Consider the following 20,050-nt stretch of genomic DNA (forward strand, 5'->3'; position numbering starts at 1 on the left):
ATTAAAATGCTTCTACCCTTTAGCTTTTCGGGTAAGATATTTTAAGTGTCTTTCCAATACTTAGTCCTCTCTTAACATATTCAGTATGCACACCTCATGGAGCCTGGCTACAGTAACACTAAATTTATCCAGTAATAGAAGTAAAGAATTCTCATAATGAGTCCATTTTCCAAACTGAAGCATACTCCCTTCAAGGGCCAAACATTTTCACATATTTTGGTTAGAAATCTTTCTGAAATAGAAAAGGAGAAACTGAGTAAAATTTAACCTTTGACCAAAAAGTAACTTTGGGCAAATCATCTATACCCATAATGTATAATATTTAATTGTGTTTCTGCCATGTGCTGGTTCCCTGAGGGGCTCTTAAGGGTGCAGGGCTCTTGTCCCATGCTAAATGAACCAAGCTTTCTAGCTTCTTGGATTTACTTTTTGTAGTCTTCCTCTCACTGGGGCAGCTAGCCTCCCAGATGGTCCCCAGTGATCCTACCTCTTGGTATCTCATGCCTTTTTGTATTCCCTCCCATACTATAACAGGTTGGTCTGTATAACCAACAGAATACAGCAAAAGTGGTGCTTTGTCACCTCTGAGATTACAGGTGACAAAAAGCAGGGCAGACGTGATACAGGTACGAGTCCTATCTACCAGTGGTAATCATATTACAGTATATAAGTGAATCAAATCAACATGGTGTACACCTTAAATTTATACAATGTTATATGTCATATTTCTTTAAAAAATAGATGCTTTTTTTCCAAAGATTTTATTTGTCAAGAGAGAGAAAGAGCACAAGTAGGAGGAGCGTCAGGCAAGTGAGAAGCAGGCTTTCCGCTGAGCAAGAAGCCTGATGTGGGACTTGATTCCAGGATCCCTGGGCCTATGACCTGAGCTGAAGATAGACACTGAACTAACTGAGCCACCCAGGCACCCCTGTGGATCCATTTTTTTGAAGGCAAAAAAAGTGTGGCTTCTGGCTCTCAAACCATTTGCCTTGGGGGAAGCTGTGTTCCTGAGCAGCCACCTGGAGAAATACTGTGGCAAGAAACTGAAGCTTCCTATTCACAGTTACATGAGTGAGCTTGGAGCAGATAGATCCTCTAGCCCTCGTCAAGTGCAGAAATGGCACCCCCCCGCCAGACTGACAGCCGGACTGAAACCTCAGGAGGGACTCAGAGCCACCCAGTTAGGCTGCCTTCTGACCCTCAGAAGCTACTTGAGATAATAAACATTTGTTGTCTTAAGCTACTAAGTTTTGAGGTAATTGGTTACACAGCAATAGATAATTAATAGACTATCTGTTGTCATATCTTGTTGCTAGAAGACCACACAGCCATACTTAGGGCCACCTTAAGATTTTTGTAAACTAAAACAAGAGAATATGTAAATTATATTAAATGCATTAGAACTGGGGGACCTGGGTGGCTCACTTGGTTAAGCATCTGCCTTCGGCTCAGGTCATGATCTCAGGGTCCTGGAATGGAGCCTCACATTGGGCTCTCTGCTCAGTGGGGAGCCTGAGTATCCCTCTGACTGACACTCCCCCTGCTTGTGCTCCCTCCCTCCCTGACAAAATCTTTAAAAAAAAAAAAAAATACATTGGAACTTTATCTAAAGTAAACAGTCCTTATGCTTAGGAAGCTTTTAAATCTCTCATACTTGGAATAATTAGGTTTACTTCTTTTAGTTCTTAGTTTTTATGAATTAAGGCAACTGATTTTATATAAAAGTAAATGAATATATAAGCTGTTTTTACATGAGGAGTGGCGCTGGAGCGGGGGGTGCTTTCCTATTGTTTGAAGCTTTATGACCTTTCTTGGCTGCTCAGAGACCTTGCCTGCCTTCTTCCTTCCTTGCTGTCAGTGGTATTATCACCTCTGTAAACTCTGGATAAGGAATATGTCACTGAAACTAGTAAAATTAAAATGTACTTATTCTATCTTTCTTTTTTCTTATTCTACTTTAAAAGAGCTTCTTCTTAAAAAAAAAAAGAAAGAAAGAAAGAAAGAAAAGCTTCTTACATTGTTTTAAACATGAAATATGGTGAATTCCCAGTGACCAAGAGCACAACCAAGATCCCTCAGTCGCTGGCGATATAGAAGAAATACATATAGCATTTGTATATATGTCCTCGGGAGGTCTGTTGTAAAAAATTATGTTTCTCTAACTCTATGTTCCTCTTTTGGAAATAAAAATCCTAACAAAGGCTTCGAAAACTTTGTATCATTTAACTTTGCCCTCTAAGAAGTGACCGGAAAAAGTCTTACAGAGCCAGTACTTACCTAAAAATAATAAGATAAGATAAATCTGAAGAAAAAAGGAAAATCTAACTTTGATTTTCACTGGATATGGCAATGTGAAACTGAATCTTCCTGTTTCGTTGAATACTGGAATGGACTGGATCACTGAGACAGCTGAAAGGAGAAACACGAACCTGTCAGAAGCAAATGAAATACAGTGCCCTCTAGTGAGAGAAGCTTCTACCCTCCACAGTGTCAGTTCTGGGTGTGCCGAAAATGCTTCCCTCCTGATAGTACAGAGGGGCTGGCACATGCCTATTCCATTTCTCCCCCTAGTTTTCATAAACGATGAGCCTCTAAGCTGACAACAAGATGAATAAGAAACACTACTTTTGACAGCACTGAGCTTTAGTTTTCTATAAAGTGGAGAGAAAAACCCTACCTGACTCACTCACTAGGTTTCTGTAAGAATAAAAGGAAATCATTGATAGGAACCTGCTTTAGAAAATTCTAAACACCATATAAATAGGAAGCATGCGATACATGAATGCCCAGCTTCCAAACCTTATAAAAATAAGCTACTTCCCTGGAATAGTCTGGGTACCAGGAGTATCATGGGAGGAAGCCACTAGAAGGAAATTCTTAAAAAGTCTAACACCTGTATGTCAGAGGAAGGAAGAAAGCTTTGGCCTATCAGCTTAGCTATCCTTTGGAATTAAGCTTATAAAACCTAGGGTTCTTGAAAGTACCTTCTGCCAAACATCCCAGAGGATACAAGGGAATCCACACAGTGTAACGAAGCCACGTGAGCACCTTCCAATCCATGTCAATGCAGGAAAGCATGTAGAAGGGGTACCTATTGAAAATAAGAAATTTGGATGTGAAAAGCACTTCAGGTCCTGAGTACAACCCTAGAACGTCATTCAAGAAGAATAATTTCACACTTAGCCACACATGGCTTCTTCAGAACAGAATTCTTTTTTTTTTTTTTTTTTAACTTTTTATTTTTTATAAACATATATTTTTATCCCCAGGGGTACAGGTCTCAGAACAGAATTCTAATCCTGGGTTATCTACCCACAAACTCCCATCACACTCTTCCCCCAATTTTCAATGGATGTGAACTCTCACAGTAGACTAAATTTAGGTCCTATAAGAACCCTCTTTACAATAGTTCAGCATGTGGAATGAATGCTCAAAAGCTCTTTGCCTTTATTACTAGATCTGATCTATGTTCTAAGTAGGTGAGGATGACAGACACCTTGGCAATTTATCTCTGGATAAATGATTGTTATCAAAGTAAACAGGGGCCTACGTGACTCAGTTAAGTGTCTGACTCTTGATTTCAGCTCAAGTCCTGATCTCCGGGTCATGGGATCAAGCCCCACATTGGGCTCCATGCTGGGCATGAAGCCTACTTAAGAGTCTCTCTCCCTCTCCTCCTGCCCTTCCCCTGCTCGCTCTCTCTCTCTCTCTCTCTCTCTCTCTCTCAAAGAAAGCAATTTCAAAATTATACAAAAGACCCCTCATCTAGAATCGGACACACTCTTTAAAAAGCGGTAACAAAAAAAAATTTTTCTTCCCAGAGTTAATATTAAGTACTTAAAATCTCTTTCACCTTTGTATTAGTAGATTAGAGGGTATAAAGGATATTATGGAATTCAGACCACAGTTAAGACACAATCTAGGAACAAGACGAAATCAGAGAGGGAGACAAACCATAAGAGACTCTTAATATCAGGAAACAAACTGAGGGTTGCTGGAGGGTTGCGGGGAGAGGGAATGGGGTAGCTAGGTGATGGGACAGTGGAGAGGGTATGTGCTCTGGTGAGTGCTATGAATTATGTAAGACCGATGAACCACAGACCTGTACCCCTGAAGGAAATAATATATTATGTGTTAACTTAAAAAATTACCTCAAGACACAGTCTAGGGCTGCTACTGTCTCTTCTCCCTTTCAACTTAACTTTGCCAAAATATCCCCAAAACTAGAGCTGAGGAGTCATTTTGCAAAACCCCTGCTCCACCTGACCAAAAAAGAAATGGAATATTTATGGTCTTCAGGCGAACAGTACCTCTACTTTAATTGGATCTTTTTTTAATATTTCTTCTATTGACAACTGAGAATAGCAGAATCAGATAAGAGGTTGACTCAAACTTCAGTAATCCCGTAGTCAAGATTTATTTCTATCTTTCCTTCTAGAAGGTTGGTATTCACTAGTTCCAGCCTGACTACCCCTTCAATCCCATGTTTCTTCCCCTTCCAAAATTCTTCCATGTGGATGAGTCCTCTTTCCAACAAGACAGCAGGATTCTGAAGGGCACGCTGGGTCTTCCACCTCTGCACCTCTCGACTCCCTCTGCTCTCCAGTACCCAGGCTGGTACTATGATCCAAGGATTGCTTTAAAAAAACGTGCCTCACCTTTTCAGAGCACAAAGATGCAGCTAGAGCTCCCTACACACGGACCCCTAATCTCAAACCAAATGAGACTCTGAAAAAAACTCCCTCCAGAAGAGAGCAGCCCCAGAGAAAGGAGAAGCATTCAATCCACTATGCTGGCATTTCTACCCACCTGAAAATTTCAATTGCGCTCCATGAATAAAACACAAAGAAAACCACAGCTTTGTTTTGCATTTCTTCCATGGTGCCAAAGATGATAAACAAAATGAAATTTCTTCCACATAGCTATTAAAAGAACCCAAGAGAGGAAAAAGTTTAAAAATATATTCCACAAAAACTATATAAATGTGTTACCTAAAACTTAGCCCCACTAAATTCAGGGTAAAGAGAAAAAGACTGAAGGGCACCCGGCTGGCTCAGTCAGTGGAGCATGTGACTCTTGATCTCAGGGTCATGAGTTCAAGCCCCACACCGGGGGTAGAGATTTAAAAATTTAAAAATAAAATCTTAAGGGGAAAAAAAAAAAGCCTGAGCTCAGCTAGTGAAAGCCTCTGTTCTAGTTTTGGAACAAGTTAAAGTACCCCAAGCAGTCTTTCTGAATAGACTATGTATATCTGTGTAAACAAATCATCACAAATAGTTGATTTTCAAAAGCACTCATACACATTCGAACACAGTGTAAAGAGTACTGCCAAATGCACTTTTGTGTCTGCGTAAAGCCGGGTGAAAAACGAGAACATTACCAGTATAGCAAAGCCCATCAGTAACTACTACCTTGGGTTAACCATTCCATTGCTTCTCTTTATAGGTTTCCTTCTTATGTATGTATTTCTAAATAGTACACTGTTTCACTTTGCCTGTTTTTAAACTTTCTGAAATCCAACGTAGTAATCTGTGACTTGTTTCTACTCTGCGTTCTGCTTCCGAGCCAGAGCCGTGTTGGCGCGTGCCCAACTCCCGGGGGCTGCGCTCACACTGCATTCTCCATGAACGGCCCTCCTCAGAGCGGTGAGATGGGAGGGTACTGAACGCCTCCCTTCCATCATAATCTAGAAATTCCAGCCTCATGCTTATCTGCACTAGTCCTTGACATACAAAAAGTACTATTCCACATCAGTGGGTCCCTCACTATCTTCTTATTTTATAGACTGAACAAAAGCGGCTTCTCTCCAAGAACAGAAACCCCAAGAGTAACAAGGCCATTGGATTAAAACCCTTTACCCTGCAACTGCTACTATCAGCATGCCAGGGCCGGTATACCAGGAAAGGGTAGAACTACAGAAACAGGACTCCAGAAGAGACTAACCAGAAATCACCTGTTGCCTCCAGAGTCAGCAGTGGGGGGCTGTATTTAATAGTATATGATTACACAGGAAAGAGGGCAAGGAAGTTAAGACTCTGATGCCCCATGCCTGATAGCAATCTTCCAAACATGAAGAAACAACATAGACCTATCAAGGGGAGGGGGAACCCCCACACCAGTCAAAAGAATCCCCTTCGTATACGGAAGAAAGTCCAAAGTGAAAAGAGCTCCTAGGATTGCACTGCCTTCACCTACCCAAGTTGGGAGGAAACCAAGCATATCACTACCTGAGAAGACTGTGGGTAAGTTTTTCTGCTCCTGCTTGAGAATCAAGTTTCCCTAGTTTTAAAACCTTTTATAACTTTGTGATTTCATGAAGATATTATAAACAAACCAGACCTGAAATGGCAAAAGTCTACTCTGGAAAATATCCTTGGGCTTAAAAGTTTTCCTCCTCTTTCAGATAAAATAATGCTATTTCCATGCAAAGAGATTTTTACTCATTGTAACTTCTCACCAAAGTGTGCCATACCTACTAACTACTGAAATCTGAGGTCAATTGTTCAGTACCTGGATAAGAGAAGGCATCACTGGTGACTTAGTGACACCAATCGCTGCATTGATCATTTCCACAGCTGACAGCATCTGGCAGAAATACATCATGTCGGCCAAGGTGTGGAATGTGTCATAGAAGGACTCTATGGGACAAATACACAATAAGGGTAAATCAGGAGGTGAATTCCAACAGGATTATGTCTCAAACTACATACCTCCTTGCATGAAAGGAATTTAAGGAAAAGTATAATAAATAGCCACTCAGATTCAAATTTACTATCCAAACTAACCTGGAGGGGAACAAACCTGTGAGGTCATGAATAGTAAACTCTACTGGTTATGTATGTCCTTCTCATTTTAAAAGGCAAGAAAAAGGGCCCCTGAGTGGCTCAATTGATTAAGTTCTGCTTTCAGCTCAGGCCATGATTTCAGGGTCCTGGGATGGAGGCGTGCACCAGGCTCCCTGCTCAGCGGAAAGCCTGCTTGTCCCTCTCCCGCTCCCCCTGCTTATGTTCTCTCTCCCTTGTTCGCTGTCAAATAGATAAAATCTTTTAAAAATACTAATACTAATAATAAAATGCAAGAAAAAAGCTATTATAAGCTGATAAATCTATGAATCAGGTATGGTGAGAAGTCAGATCCATTATTTAATTTAAAATTAAACTACAGCACATACATTGAATGCAATCTAGCCTTTTAAAATCTCAAAATCATGCCTTTTAAAATCTCAAAATCATGCAACCATAAATAAATGCAGAGGTGCAAAAGTACTGAGTAAAACAAACTTTCAAAAACCATATTGGCGGAGGAAACCAAGCATATCACTTACATGTGATATCATTTACATGTTTCATACTAGTAATTCTTATTCTAAGAATCTATCCTAACTAAAAAATCTAAAACAATACAAAACAAACAAGTTTCTTAGGAACAACATTGCTCTCTGAAACATTTTTCCTAAGTAAATTAAAGTAGAAACAGTCTAAATGCCTAAGTGTATGGAAAGTTTGATAATAAATCCACTTCATGGGGCGCCTGGGTGGCTCAGTGGGTTAAAGCCTCTGCCTTCGGCTCAGGTCATGATCCCAGGGTCCTGGGATCGAGCCCCACGTCGGGCTCTCTGCTCAGCAGGGAGCCTGCTTCCTCCTCTCTCTCTGCTTGCCTCTCTGCTTACCTGTGATCTCTGTCTGTCAAATAAATAAATAAATAAATAAATAAATAAATAAATAGAAATCTTTTAAAAAAAATAAAATAAAATAAAATAAATCCACTTCATGGACTATTATGTAGTAATTTAAAATGACAGTTATTGCTTATAGAACATCAGTGAATGCCGTATCAGTTCTGAGCAGACCATTATATAAAATCCTTTACTTTTCTTACTGATCCTTACTTGACATCCTGCCTTCCTACATGCTTCTTTGCCTTTTTCTCAACCACGGTACTACTGACAATTCTTGGGCCTATACGGTGCACTAGGTTTAGGATTCCTGAGTCCTTGTCTTTCAAACACAAGGAGTGCCTCCAAGGATCTGGCACAGTTAGGCCAGTGACCACCAAAGACAGCATTTCTAGAAGGCTCAAAAGAGTACAGTTTAAACATCAGCTTAGGGGCACCTGGGTGGCTCAGTCAGTTAAGCCTCTGCCTTCGGCTCTCGGCGCTCAGTCTGCTTCTCCCTCTCCGTCTGTTGCTCCCCCTACTTGTACTCTCTCTCAAATAAATAAAATATATATATTTTTTAATTTGCCATTTACCAACACCCTTCATTCAAAAGGAGAAAACTCCAAAGGGCAAACTGGGTGCCATGCACCAGGTTCTTACCACGTCTCTGACGCCTGATAAGGGAAGAAATAAACCAGCAGCTCCATTCTAGAAGGTGGCTGGTAAAGAGCTGAGAGCCAAAATAGAAATGAGAAATCCAAGCAGCTTAAACGCATGACCCAGATAACTTAGGAGCTTTTGGACTAGATCACCTAATGGCCTGCAGGCTTGCACAGGAACAACAGAGAGTCAATCTAACGATGTTAAATTAGATGATTGGGTGTTTGCATGTCCCTGTTCGTTCCATGAGACTTGTGATCAATCCACAGTAAGGAAAACTGCAGGTCTGAAACTTGCCTCCTTTTTTTAAGTAACTCATCTATAGGCCTTTGGTCACATGAGACTCTTAAGACAGAAGGCATTTGTGAAGTCTTCACTAGCCTGCCGCTGTGCTTTTGCAGAATTCTAAGGTCTTAAGAAGGCTGGAAAGACAACATGCACTTCTTTGAAATGACTCTAGAGCTAATGACAATTCACCCACTATAAACCCCTCAGATGGGAAAATTAAGGGCTAAAAAAAAAGACTATAGGATTTTTTTTTCCCTTTTTGTAAACAGAGCTTCTATTTTCCATTATACTGATATTTTTCCTATTTCTTCTACAATATAGGGACAATTTTTTTTTTAAGATTTTATTTATTTATTTGACACAGAGAGAGAGAAATCACAAGTAGGCAGAGAGACAGGCAGAGAGAGAGGGGGAAACAGGCTCCCCGCTGAGCAGAGAGTTTGATGCAGAGCTCGATCCCAGGACCCTGAAATCATGACCTGAGCAGAAGGCAGAGGCTTAAGCCACTGAGCCACCCAGGTGCCCCATAGGGACAAATTTTTAAACTGTCCACATCCAAACCATTTTCAGATGGTGCATTCCTTCCAATCTTTTTGAATGTATTGGTTCAGTACTTTCCCCATTTTATATAATGTGATGTAACTGGAAGAACGAATTTATACTTTACTTTTGTAGCCTGTTGTATTTCTCCATATTACTATAAACTCTAAATATTTTCTATCTGCTTCACAACATTCCACTGAATGAATATTCTAAAGTAAATCCTCATTGATGGGCATCTAGGCAGCTTCTAATTTGTCACTAATCTAAACAATGCCATAGTGTATACCTTCTGAAAAAGCTTTTTTTGTAGTTTCGGTGATTTCTTTAGAACATGATTCCAGAAGTAAAATAACCAGCTTCAAGGACATGAACAGTCAGGTGTCTTGATGAGCTTTGCCAAGTGATTTAACAAAAGAGCTGTGCTCATGCCCTTTCCAGTAGCCACTGGTGTGTCTACTTTAGCATATGTCCTCTTAAATTAGTTATCTTTTTTAAAACTTTGCAAAACTGACAAAATCGTATTTTTATTTCCTTCATCATTATTGAGTTAAACATTTTTTGTATATTTAATTGGTTTTACTCCCTCTTAGGAACTACCTGCACATGACTTCTATTTATCTATTCCATGGGATCTAGATGTTTTTAGATCAATTTGTAACAAATTCTTTATATGTAATCAACCCCTGCTAGTGTCTGTTGCAATTTTCCACAAACTCCATCACCATGCTACTAACCTCCATATACTTTTAATCTGAGTGTTGTTTTAGTGGGGTATTTTTAGATATGCAGGAATTTATATATTTTATTGTAGTCAAATATATTGACTTTATTCTTTATGATTTCTTCTCTTTTAAGCTTAGAAAGTCCTAACTTGGGGCGCCTGGGTGGCTCAGTGGGTTAAAGCCTCTGCCTTCTGCTCAGGTCATGATCTCAGGGTCCTGGGATCGAGCCCCACATTGGGCTCTCTGCTCAGCAGGGAGCCTACTTCCTCTTCTCTCTGCCTGCTTGTGATCTCTGTCTGTCAAATAAATAAAATCTTTAAAAAAAAAAAAAAGAAAGAAAGAAAGTCCTAACTTTCCAAATGAGATTTTTATAAACATTTACTTGTATCTTGTTACGTTTTAAATTTTTGATATAGGACTCTTAAATCTTTTGGGGGGGATTTATTTTTATACACAGTGTGAGGAAAAGAATCCAAGAGAATCCCTGCCTCCTTCATGCACCCAAACCTAACCTATTTTCCCTGGAAACATTATTAGAATTCCTATCCAATAAAAAAGTATTGGATATTTCTCTTTCCACTGACTCATGATTCATTTAATATTGCATATATAATTGTGAGATACATATATAATGTAAAAGCTATTTCTGGACCACCTAATCTGCTCTATTGATATTCTCTTCTTATACTAATCCTGTATTACTTTAATTATCTTTCTTTCATACCAAAGTGCTCCCTCATTATCCTTTCTTCCCACAAATTTTATTACCGATTTATTATTTATAATACAACTTCAAAATACTTTAGATCACATTCTCAAAATTTTTCCATTGTCATTTACTTTATGTCAAAATTCTGTTAAATATACAGTTCAAAAAACATACACACAAATTAATGTATCAAGAACGAATATCTTGGGGCACCTGGGTGGCCAGTGGGTTAAGCCCCTGCCTTCAGCTCAGGTCATGACCTCAGGGTCCTGGGATCGAGCCCCACATTGGGCTCTCTGCTCAGCACAGAGCCTGCTTCCCCCCTCTCTCTCTGCCTGCCTCTCCACCTACTTGTGATCTCTGTCAAATAAATAAAATCTTTAAAAGAAAAAAAAAAAGAACAATTATCTTTATGATAGTCTTTTCATTCAGTTTTAGAATAGGCCATTTGAGAATCTACTTGGGCTCCCAAAGGGCAAGACCACTTTTGGACTTGCATTAACTCTAGCACTGGAAATACCACGTAAGTTTATTTGGTTACGAATGAGCTACCATGTAGTGAGCAGAGAAAGGAACACTAGCCCAAAATGTGCCTCTGGCCAGCTGTGTGAATGTGGAGCATTTCTTTTTTTTTTTTTTTTTTAAAGATTTTATTTATTTATTTGACAGAGAGAGATTACAAGTAGGCAGAGAGAGAGAGAGGAGGAAGCAGGCTCCCCGCCGAGCAGAGAGCCCGATGCGGGACTCGATCCCAGGACCCTGAGATCATGACCTGAGCCGAAGGCAGCAGCCTAACCCACTGAGCCACCCAGGCGCCCAATGTGGAGCATTTCTAAGCCTGTTTCCTCCCCTGTTAAATGGACACAATCTCCAGCCTGCTTGTTTCACAAGGCCAAGGGAACTCAGACACGGAAGTACAATGAAAGGCCTGAGTGCTACACAAAGGTGGGGGGTTATTATTAATACCAAAGGCAGGATACTGCTGACACCTTCAGTGGATAATAGGCTAAACTACTGACAAAAGAAAATCAGTGCTGGGGCGCCTGGGTAGCTCAGTCGGTTAAGTGTCTGCTTTTGGCTCAGGTCATAACCCCAGGGTCCTGGGATGGAGCCCTACATCCGGCTCCCTGCTCAGTGGGGAGTCTGTTTCTCCCTCTCCTTCTGCCTGTCACTCCCCCTGCTCATGCTCTTCCTCTGCCTGTCAGTTCCCCTGCTCGTGCTCTCTCTGTGTGTCAAATAAATAAATAAATAAATAAATAATCGAAAGCAAGAAAACTAGTGTTGAAATTTTGTGCTTGCCTTTTCCCAAAATAAAGAACCGCACGGTCATGTTGACAAAGATCCAGGAGAATCCCAAGAACTGCACGAGATTGTACATGAACAGGTATCCTTTCTTCAAGCTTGTAAGAGCTGAAAAGCAAAGCAAGACAGGAAACTATCACAAGCTGAGCTGCAACAGACAGGTGTGGGGACAGACCTGGTGACTCCACCCCTCTCTCCCACTGGGTGCCCTGAGCTCCCAGACATCTGGCCCAGATGTGCACCAGCCTGGGCTCCTAGGCCCAAAGAGAAAAGGGTAAGGTAAAGTTATGGACACTGCACTCTGAGGTATGTCTTTAGCAGTCTTTCCCCTCATGACCTTGAAGGGCTAAGTGTACAGATATTATAAATCCAAGGAGAAAAATTACTTCTGCCAGGGAGTGACTGATCATTGTACAAGGCATTAAAGAAGGGAGATAAAGCTACACCCTGCTCCTGCTCTTGTCATTTTCATATAATCTACAGTTCCTCCATTCCCACAATTTTTTAACATCATGTAGGTCAAACTAGCTCAAAGAAATAAAAATGTAACAAAAAAAGAATTTTGATAGTCGATCATATATGCATCCAACCAAGGATCCACTGAACACCCAGAAGCTGTAAGGTCCTGAGGGGCTCTAGTGGGATTCAAAGATGTTGGGAATTGACGTCGCCCTCAATCTGAAAGCCATAACACAAGGGAGAGAGTAACAGGTGGTGTCTTGTTAAACCCTCAAGGTGAGAAAATCAGATTTGGCTGGGGAAGTGAGAAGCAGGCAAGCCTGCAGGGATGACACAGCACCTGCCCTGGGCTTCGGAAGATGGGTAGAATGAGGACAAAAGCAAAGAAGGAAAAGTATAGCCTGAGAAGCAGGAGGATAAGGAATGTTAATTTTGTCTGTAGCCTAAGGCTCGGGAAGACACAGCCAATTAGAGTTAAAGAAGGAGTAAGGAGCTCAGAGTCATGACTGAGTCAAACGAGTGGGGCAAAGGAAAGGATAATTCTCAAGAGAAGAGCTATGAAGCTCGGATCTTGCTGCTCCATATTTACTCCTAGGCAACAGACATTCTGCATGTAAGCCTTGGCAGATGCTCAAATAATCACGCGAAATAGGGTGGTCAGGGGCACCTGGGTGGCTCAGTGGGTTAAACCTCTGCCTTCAGCTCGAGTCATAGTCCAGGGGTCCTGGGATCAAGCCCCACATTGTGCTCCCTGCTCAGTAGGGAGTCTGCTTCCCCCTCTCTCTGCCTGGCTCTCTGCCTACTTGTAATCTCTGTCTGCCAAATAAATAAAATCTTTAAAAAAAAAAATAGGGTGGTCAATCAAAAGCAACCTAGTTCTAAGGACCCAAAAGAGTCAGCCTTTTTGCAACATTTAACTAAAATGCTTTCTTCAAAACCACAAAAATGTAGGGACACCTGGGTGGCTCAGTTGGTTAAGCCTCTGCCTTCGGCTCAGGTCATGATACCAGGGTCCTGGGATCGAGCCCCACATCAGGCTCTTTGCTTGGCAGGAGCCTATTTCTCCCTCTGCCCCTCCTCCTGCTCATACTCTATCAAATAAATAAACAAATAATTTTTTAAAAACCTACAAAAATGTATTAGACTTTGCCATCCTCAAGAGCTCATTTCATCAGGAAACTTCATGAATTGAGATAAAACAGTAAAAGCCTTAGATCTAAGATCCTAAAAATCCATACATAAGAATTTTTACATTTGAAGTTTATCCTTTAAACCCTCCTCCAAAATTAACTTAAATTTCAAATAATTTTCAAGCTCAAAATTGATTTTATTTTATTTTTTTTAAGATTTATTTATTTGACCGAGAAAGATCACAAGTAGGCAGAGAGGCAGGCAGAGAGAGAGAGAGGAGGAAGCAGGCTCTCTGCCAAGCAGAGAGCCCGATATGGGACACGATCCCAGGACCCTGAGATTATGACCTGAGCTGAAGGCAGTGGCTTAACCCACTGAGCCACCCAGGCGCCCTCAAAATTGATTTTAATCTCAAATCTTAATTCTTTGCCTCCACCTAATTTCACCCCTTCTTTGTTCTTCTAAAGGAATATTCCTCTCCATTAGTGGTTATTCAATCTTTTTCTAAAGCAATGAAACCTCCTTTTCAAAACAAACTTTATTCAGAACCTGACATATAAAACACAGAAGCAGAACTTCTCTGGGTTGAAGAGGACGCGCTTGCTTGGCCTGTCCCTCCAAAGCATCCCTGAGAGCCATGGGACATAGTTCGACAACAGCCACTCTAAAACTTTCCCCTTCCTTCCTTCCTTCCTTCCGGTACGCCACATAAGGCCCCCTAAAACTTGCAAATATATGGACTCATGAGAAACCTTGGTTTTATTTTGCTTTTCTGCAGGCATTTTATATGGTCTTTCACAGTCCTCACCCCAGAACGGATACTCTTAGAGAGCCCGTGCCCTGCCAAGTTCATTGGCTCACCCCTCAAGGGCCTGCTACAGAGCTTCCACCCAGCAGTAAAGCAGCAAAGAGCTGCCGCATTTCATCGCTATCGCCCAGAAGACAATACACTTACAGAGCTTCTCGCTTCTCAGCGGTTGGACGGAGAGAAACAGAAACAGAGTTTCTGAGGTTCAGAACCACACTCATCTGGGAGAAAAAGACCAAGCCAGAGAAAATGTAGCCTTGGGCCTACGTGGTGTTTCCATGTGTCTAGGTAGGGCCTGCTACCACTGACACTGGGCCAGTCCAGGGGACTAAGGCTCTTCCCCTTCTCCTAGACCAGCTTTGGGGGGCTGTCAGATGATGTCAGGCTCCAAAGAGAAGGGAAACACTAGAAAAAATGAAGGCTTCTGATGTGGGTGTGCAGAGTAAGCCCTGGCCATTAAGGAGTCCTCAGCACCTCAAACACATCATTTTTAGCTCTCCTGCCGCATCGAACCCCTCCACACCCCCATTTCTGTTGCTGGCTAACTGTAACTACCACAGCAGCAGGGGCAACTTACTTTCAGGAGAGCCTTGGCTTTCAATTCTTAGTTTATTTAGGCGTTCTTCTTCCTAGAATTTGGACAGAAGTTTTCCAAGAACACAGGTTAGAATTCCCAGATGCTTGCAAAAGTCCACATGCTGGGTAAGTGACCCGACTTCCCCAAAGCCACCACCACCAATTGTGTTCATGTGTCACTGGGGCAAATGTCCTAGCTCATGGTGCCCACAGGCCTGACCCCTCCTTGACTAGGGAGCCCCAGCACCATAGAATGCCCATCCAGTGCTCAAGAGAATTCAACCAATCAGCTGGCTTCCAAACTACAACGTGGAGAGTCTCAGAGTCTTGGAGCTGGAAAAGACCTCCAGAAGATGTGTCATGGTTGTAGAAACAAAACAGAATTTTAGGGAAGGAAACAGATTGCTCTTTTTTTTTTTTTAAGACTTCTAGAATTTTAGCATAATTTTCCCAGAAGCTAAAATCATGTCTCCAACATCAGTTAAGAACTAGCATTAGGTCAACAGAGATACAAATGCTTACATACAGAAATATTTATAGGTAGGGGCAGGGTATGAATGGGCTAGTCTGCACACATACAGTTCCTCACTTTGTCACCTGAGAGGATCTAGAAACAATATCTAGAGCTCAGATCTTGGTTTCCACTATGACTCTCCAATAAAAAGAACAGAACTCCTTGAAGAATGGCTGAGTCTAGGGCTGGGGCTGGAGCAGGGAATCCACAAAATAAGCCTGCAGCAGCTTATAGTGACAGAAATTAAGGATATTTAAAAAAAAAAAAAAAGAGCCCCACAATGACGGAGCTTTGTCAAAAAGACAGAAGAGCCAACTGAAAGAGCTTCCAATGTCCAAAGCTAGAACAACATGAACAACAAAATAAATATGAGTAACAGAGTAATGGATTATAAACCAAACTATAAAACAAATATTCATCAGTCCATCTGGATATAAATAAATGGAAGAGAACAGACAAATCTCCCATACAGAAGAATTCCAAATAAAGTATTTGGATGTTCCGCAGTAAGAATGGGAAGCATAACTCCCCACTCCTTAAGCATGGGCTGGACATAGTGAGTCACAGTGAAGAAAGGCAGGGGAGTTACACTGCAACAGAGAAACTGGACAAACATTCCCTCAGCCAGATTACCAAGATAAGCACCAACAGTGCTAAGTCGTCCTGACAGTGTATAACCGTGATGTGACACAGTAAGAATGAAACCTCTGTGGTTGTCCTCCCCGAAATCCCATCACCCTCTCTAAATTGTAAGAAAAACATTCAACGAATCCCAGTTGAGGGACAGTCTACAAAACATAGGACCAGTACTTCTATAAAACCATGTTTCCAGGGCGGCTGGGTGGCTGAGTCGGTTAAGCATCTGCCTTCTGCTTGGGTCATGATCCCAGGGTCCCCACATCAAGCTCCCTGCTCAGAGGAGAGTCCACTTCTCCCACTCTTTCTCCCTCTGCCCCTTCCCCTGCACATGCCCTCTCACACATGCATGTGCACTCTCTATCAAATAAATAAAATCTTAAAAACAAACAAAAAAATTGTTTCCAGGTCTTTAACTGAATTTGCAATGTTGTCTTTATTCTATCAGACCCAGATAGGTATCTGAGGTGGCCCAAATAACTTCCAAATAAGTTGTGCTCCTTTTTTTTTTTTTAAAGATTTTATTTATTTTATTTGACAGACAGAGATCACAAGTAGGCAGAGAGGCAGGCAGAGAGAAGGAAGCAGGGTTCCCGCAGAGCAGAGAGCCCGATGTTGGGCTCAATCCCAGGACCCTGAGATCATGACCCGAGCCGAAGGCAGCGGCTTAACCCACTGAGCCACCCAGGCGCCCCATAAGTTGTGCTCCTTATGATTTGTCTAGACCGGGCAGTTCTTACTGACCTTGGCTCTGAGCTCCATTTCTGCATCAGACTCGTCCAGCCAGCGATCGAAGTCAGGAGCCAAAAACAGTGGGCGTTTCTCCTGCTTAGTGAGTCTCTCCCACCACTGACTCACCTTCTTCTGTACTGTAATGTTTACCTGCCTCTGGGTCAGTTTGTAAACCGGCTAGAAAAAAAAGTGAGAATGTGAGAATGCCCTCTCCTTCCTGTCCCCGACTCCTTCCACTGCACCAAGCCAGGCTGGCTACACAGAGGTGCTGCAGGGCATGCTCGTTCCCCTTTCTTCTCTGTTCCTACAAGGAGTGATGCAAAGAGAACCTCCAGACCAAGGGCTGGCACAGCAAAGTACTGGTACGAACGGCACGGTCCTTCTCTGATCCTCCACTGAAGGACACAGGAGGAAATCAGGGTAAGACAGACAGATAGTTCTGGTTCCAGGTGAACCTCCTGCCAGATCTCTACCATGCCTGGCACGGCATCCAATCATTCTCAGTACATCTTCACCTTCCAAATCTCCTTCCCATGAAGACGACTGAATTTGAACGGTCAGTAGGCCCCCGCATAGCGAGCCCTTGTTTTGGAAAGGTCTTTCCAAGGCTGGAATTTACTGGATGGGTTACAGCTCTATCACAAGGGATAGCCTAGAACAACCCCCCAGCTATGCTCAAATTCTCAGAGGCTGTTCCAGTTCATTATTCTTCTACATGGCCTCTTCCTTTGCCTCTAAAGCAAGCCCCGTGACAGGTTCTCTACCCCTTAAACCACTGCTGACTATTAAACCAACCGAAACAAATGAGCCCTCCTGCACAGAGAGATCAGTATGCTCAAGCCCCGAGAGAGAAGAGTGTAATTCCAGAACCCGAAACACACCTCCTAGTAGACTGTCTCTCTTCCTGGCATAAAAGTTTCCCTTGAGCTCTGAGAGAAAGGAAACTTCAACAATATTTCCCTCATTCTTTCTAAAGGTCGGCTGCCTCCACCTTTTCTGATTTCCACTGCCCCTGAAGCAAAGTCACATGAAAGCAAGCCCCTGGCGTGGACCTCACCTGCCTTATGTAACTCTGCTCCCTGCCACAGACATACTCCTCTGTGCTCGCTAACACCAGAGAGTATCAGGGCTGGAAAGGCCCCTGAGGATTTCTTAGTCTAACCCTTAATTTCACAAGGAACACAAGGAAACTCACTCACAGAAGTGAAGAGAATTGTTCACGGTGCTAGCAAATGGGAGGCAGAGGCCAGATTCTTCTCGGGCCCGCTGACTTTCCCACTCCTCTGCAGCTAAAATCAGGACTCAGTTCCCAACAAAAAGAACTATATTCTCCTTTGGTTTTCATCCCCCCCCCCCCAACCTCTATCCCCCTATTTCACTAAACCACTCATATTTATTTCCTAAAATGTAAAGGGAAGTAAGAAAAGAAAGGACATACCTCTGGTTTCACAAGATCTAAGAACTCCAAGTGAAATTCATAAACGTTGTCTCCTTTGGCACCGTGTCCCTGAGCTACAAAGAAAGAAATGTGAGTTGAAGTGAGCTGGAGGGTAAGGCCATCGAAGAGCTTGGTGCAGTTCGTTCAGAGGCATATGAACAGTAATGGGCCCTGCCCAAACCAGCGGGGGCCCATGAGCAGAGCTACTCAGACAACTGGATAAGCTGAATCCCAGACAAAAGTTTATCTCTGTATGTCCTTCTGACGATCAGTTCCAGAATAATTTACTTCATCTCCCAATGTGGCCTTGATAACAACCAAGTTCAAATAATAGGCAGGAAAAAGAATACTGAAAGCAAAGCCAACGGTATCACAGAGCTATAAATTTAACTTTCACGTTTACTTTGGCACTGAATCCAGGGCAGAGACATACCAGGTAGGTATGTTAGCTTGACTGCAGCTAAGGAAAGTTTCAGGGTATATGGAAATGCTGGACTACCTCAAAGAAAGCTATGAATCTAACACCTCCCAACCAGGGACAGAAAATGAAGAAGCTGACTTCTCCTTTAATATATCCTGAATGGAGCGAAAAAGAGAAATATATCTAATTTCCTCAGCTCGCTCCTAAGAGAGCATAAATGGATCTGGGAGAAAAGACCCTGGGTTGACCGTTTCGCCCTTCCCATGCCTTGACATGGCTCGTTTCCCCAAAACAAAAAGGTGCCATGCCTAGGTGCAAAGGACGGCTGGACATCCCTTCTCCTCTAACTCTCTGACTTGCCCATTATTTGGTTCCCTCCTGGGATTCTCCTTCCTCATGTGGCCACATATGGTATAATTTGCCTAGTATCTGCTCTGGGTGGCTATTGTTCTCTAAGACCATAAATTCCTTAAGGTCGAGCAGTCAGTCCATAACCTCCGAGTGGCAAGGTACACTTCTGTCCCTTAACTGAAAAAAATCTAAGCTGCTACCACAACTGCTCTTGAAAAGCAGATACAGGGGCGCCTGGGTGGCTCAGTGGGTTAAAGCCTCTGCCTTCGGCTCAGGTCATGATCTCAGGGTCCTGGGTCTCTGCTCAGCAGGGTCCTGGGTCCTGGGTCTCTGCTCAGCAGGGAGCCTGCTTCCTCCTTTCTCTCTCTGGCTGCCTCTCTGCCTATTAGTGATTTCTGTCTGTCAAATAAATAAATAAAATCTATTAAAAAAAAAAGAAAGAAAGAAAGAAAAGAAAAGCAGATACAAGAGCCAGGTTGCACGTTCATGCAAGCGTGTGAAGGTCGATGGAACCTCCAGTAAAGCAGAAATTCAACAATATCTCCTACGCTGCCCCCCCACCCCAGTCACTTACTAATGACACTCCAAGGACCGAGAACAAAGAGAGAGTAGGGAGAATCCCACCCCACTGGGTGACAAGGAATCCAGACCTGCCCTCAGGCACAGCAGTGCATCTGCTGACAAACCAAGGAGAAAGGAGACGGCGGCAGATTCATAGAATCAAAGACTGTCAGAGCTGCAAAGGCTTCAGGTATCATCTAGAATGCCATGTTTCTTAAACTGGCCAGTGAGCGTGGCCTCAGAGAGCTGCAAAGTCTCATTAAGAAAATTTCTATTTTTTGTTTTGATTATAATATTAAAAAAAAAAAGGAAGTGTATTCTGGATCCTCTAGATAACTATCTTATAATCAAGTACAAACACACAAGTTTAGAGGCCATGTTTGCAGCTGTGTTCCCAGCTGCAACAGAACCAAATATCACTTAAAGTGGCCGTACTTAAATCTTCACATGTTTTCTCAAAAACTGGGGTCCATGGATCCTTAGAACATTTTCTCAGGTGTCCTAAAATTTGAGAAATACAGATTATAACCAAACGCTTTCCT

General features: G+C 42.3%; 2 protein-coding genes across 2 annotated transcripts in view; one reads left to right on the forward strand and one right to left on the reverse strand.

Moving 5' to 3' along the window:
- The window catches only part of INTS14 (integrator complex subunit 14), a 35,792-nt gene extending 33,581 nt beyond the window's left edge, over positions 1 to 2,211 (forward strand). Inside the window, exon 15 of the transcript XR_014313383.1 lies at positions 1,965 to 2,211. The gene's annotated coding sequence lies outside the window, so the exon portion shown is untranslated. The remainder of the gene's footprint in view (positions 1 to 1,964) is intronic.
- Positions 1 to 20,050, reverse strand: part of HACD3 (3-hydroxyacyl-CoA dehydratase 3) — a 41,177-nt gene that overhangs the window by 2,956 nt on the left and 18,171 nt on the right. Inside the window, exons 3-10 of the mRNA XM_082737121.1 lie at positions 18,176 to 18,249; positions 16,750 to 16,914; positions 14,857 to 14,908; positions 11,879 to 11,989; positions 6,511 to 6,638; positions 4,810 to 4,922; positions 2,985 to 3,091; positions 2,278 to 2,409 (exon numbers count right to left, since the gene is read on the reverse strand). Of these exons, the coding sequence (XP_082593247.1) occupies positions 2,278 to 2,409; positions 2,985 to 3,091; positions 4,810 to 4,922; positions 6,511 to 6,638; positions 11,879 to 11,989; positions 14,857 to 14,908; positions 16,750 to 16,914; positions 18,176 to 18,249 (882 nt within the window). The remainder of the gene's footprint in view (positions 1 to 2,277; positions 2,410 to 2,984; positions 3,092 to 4,809; positions 4,923 to 6,510; positions 6,639 to 11,878; positions 11,990 to 14,856; positions 14,909 to 16,749; positions 16,915 to 18,175; positions 18,250 to 20,050) is intronic.

The sequence above is a fragment of the Mustela nivalis genome (assembly GCF_964662115.1).
Source record: "Mustela nivalis genome assembly, chromosome: 6".
Classification (NCBI taxonomy): domain Eukaryota; kingdom Metazoa; phylum Chordata; class Mammalia; order Carnivora; family Mustelidae; genus Mustela; species Mustela nivalis.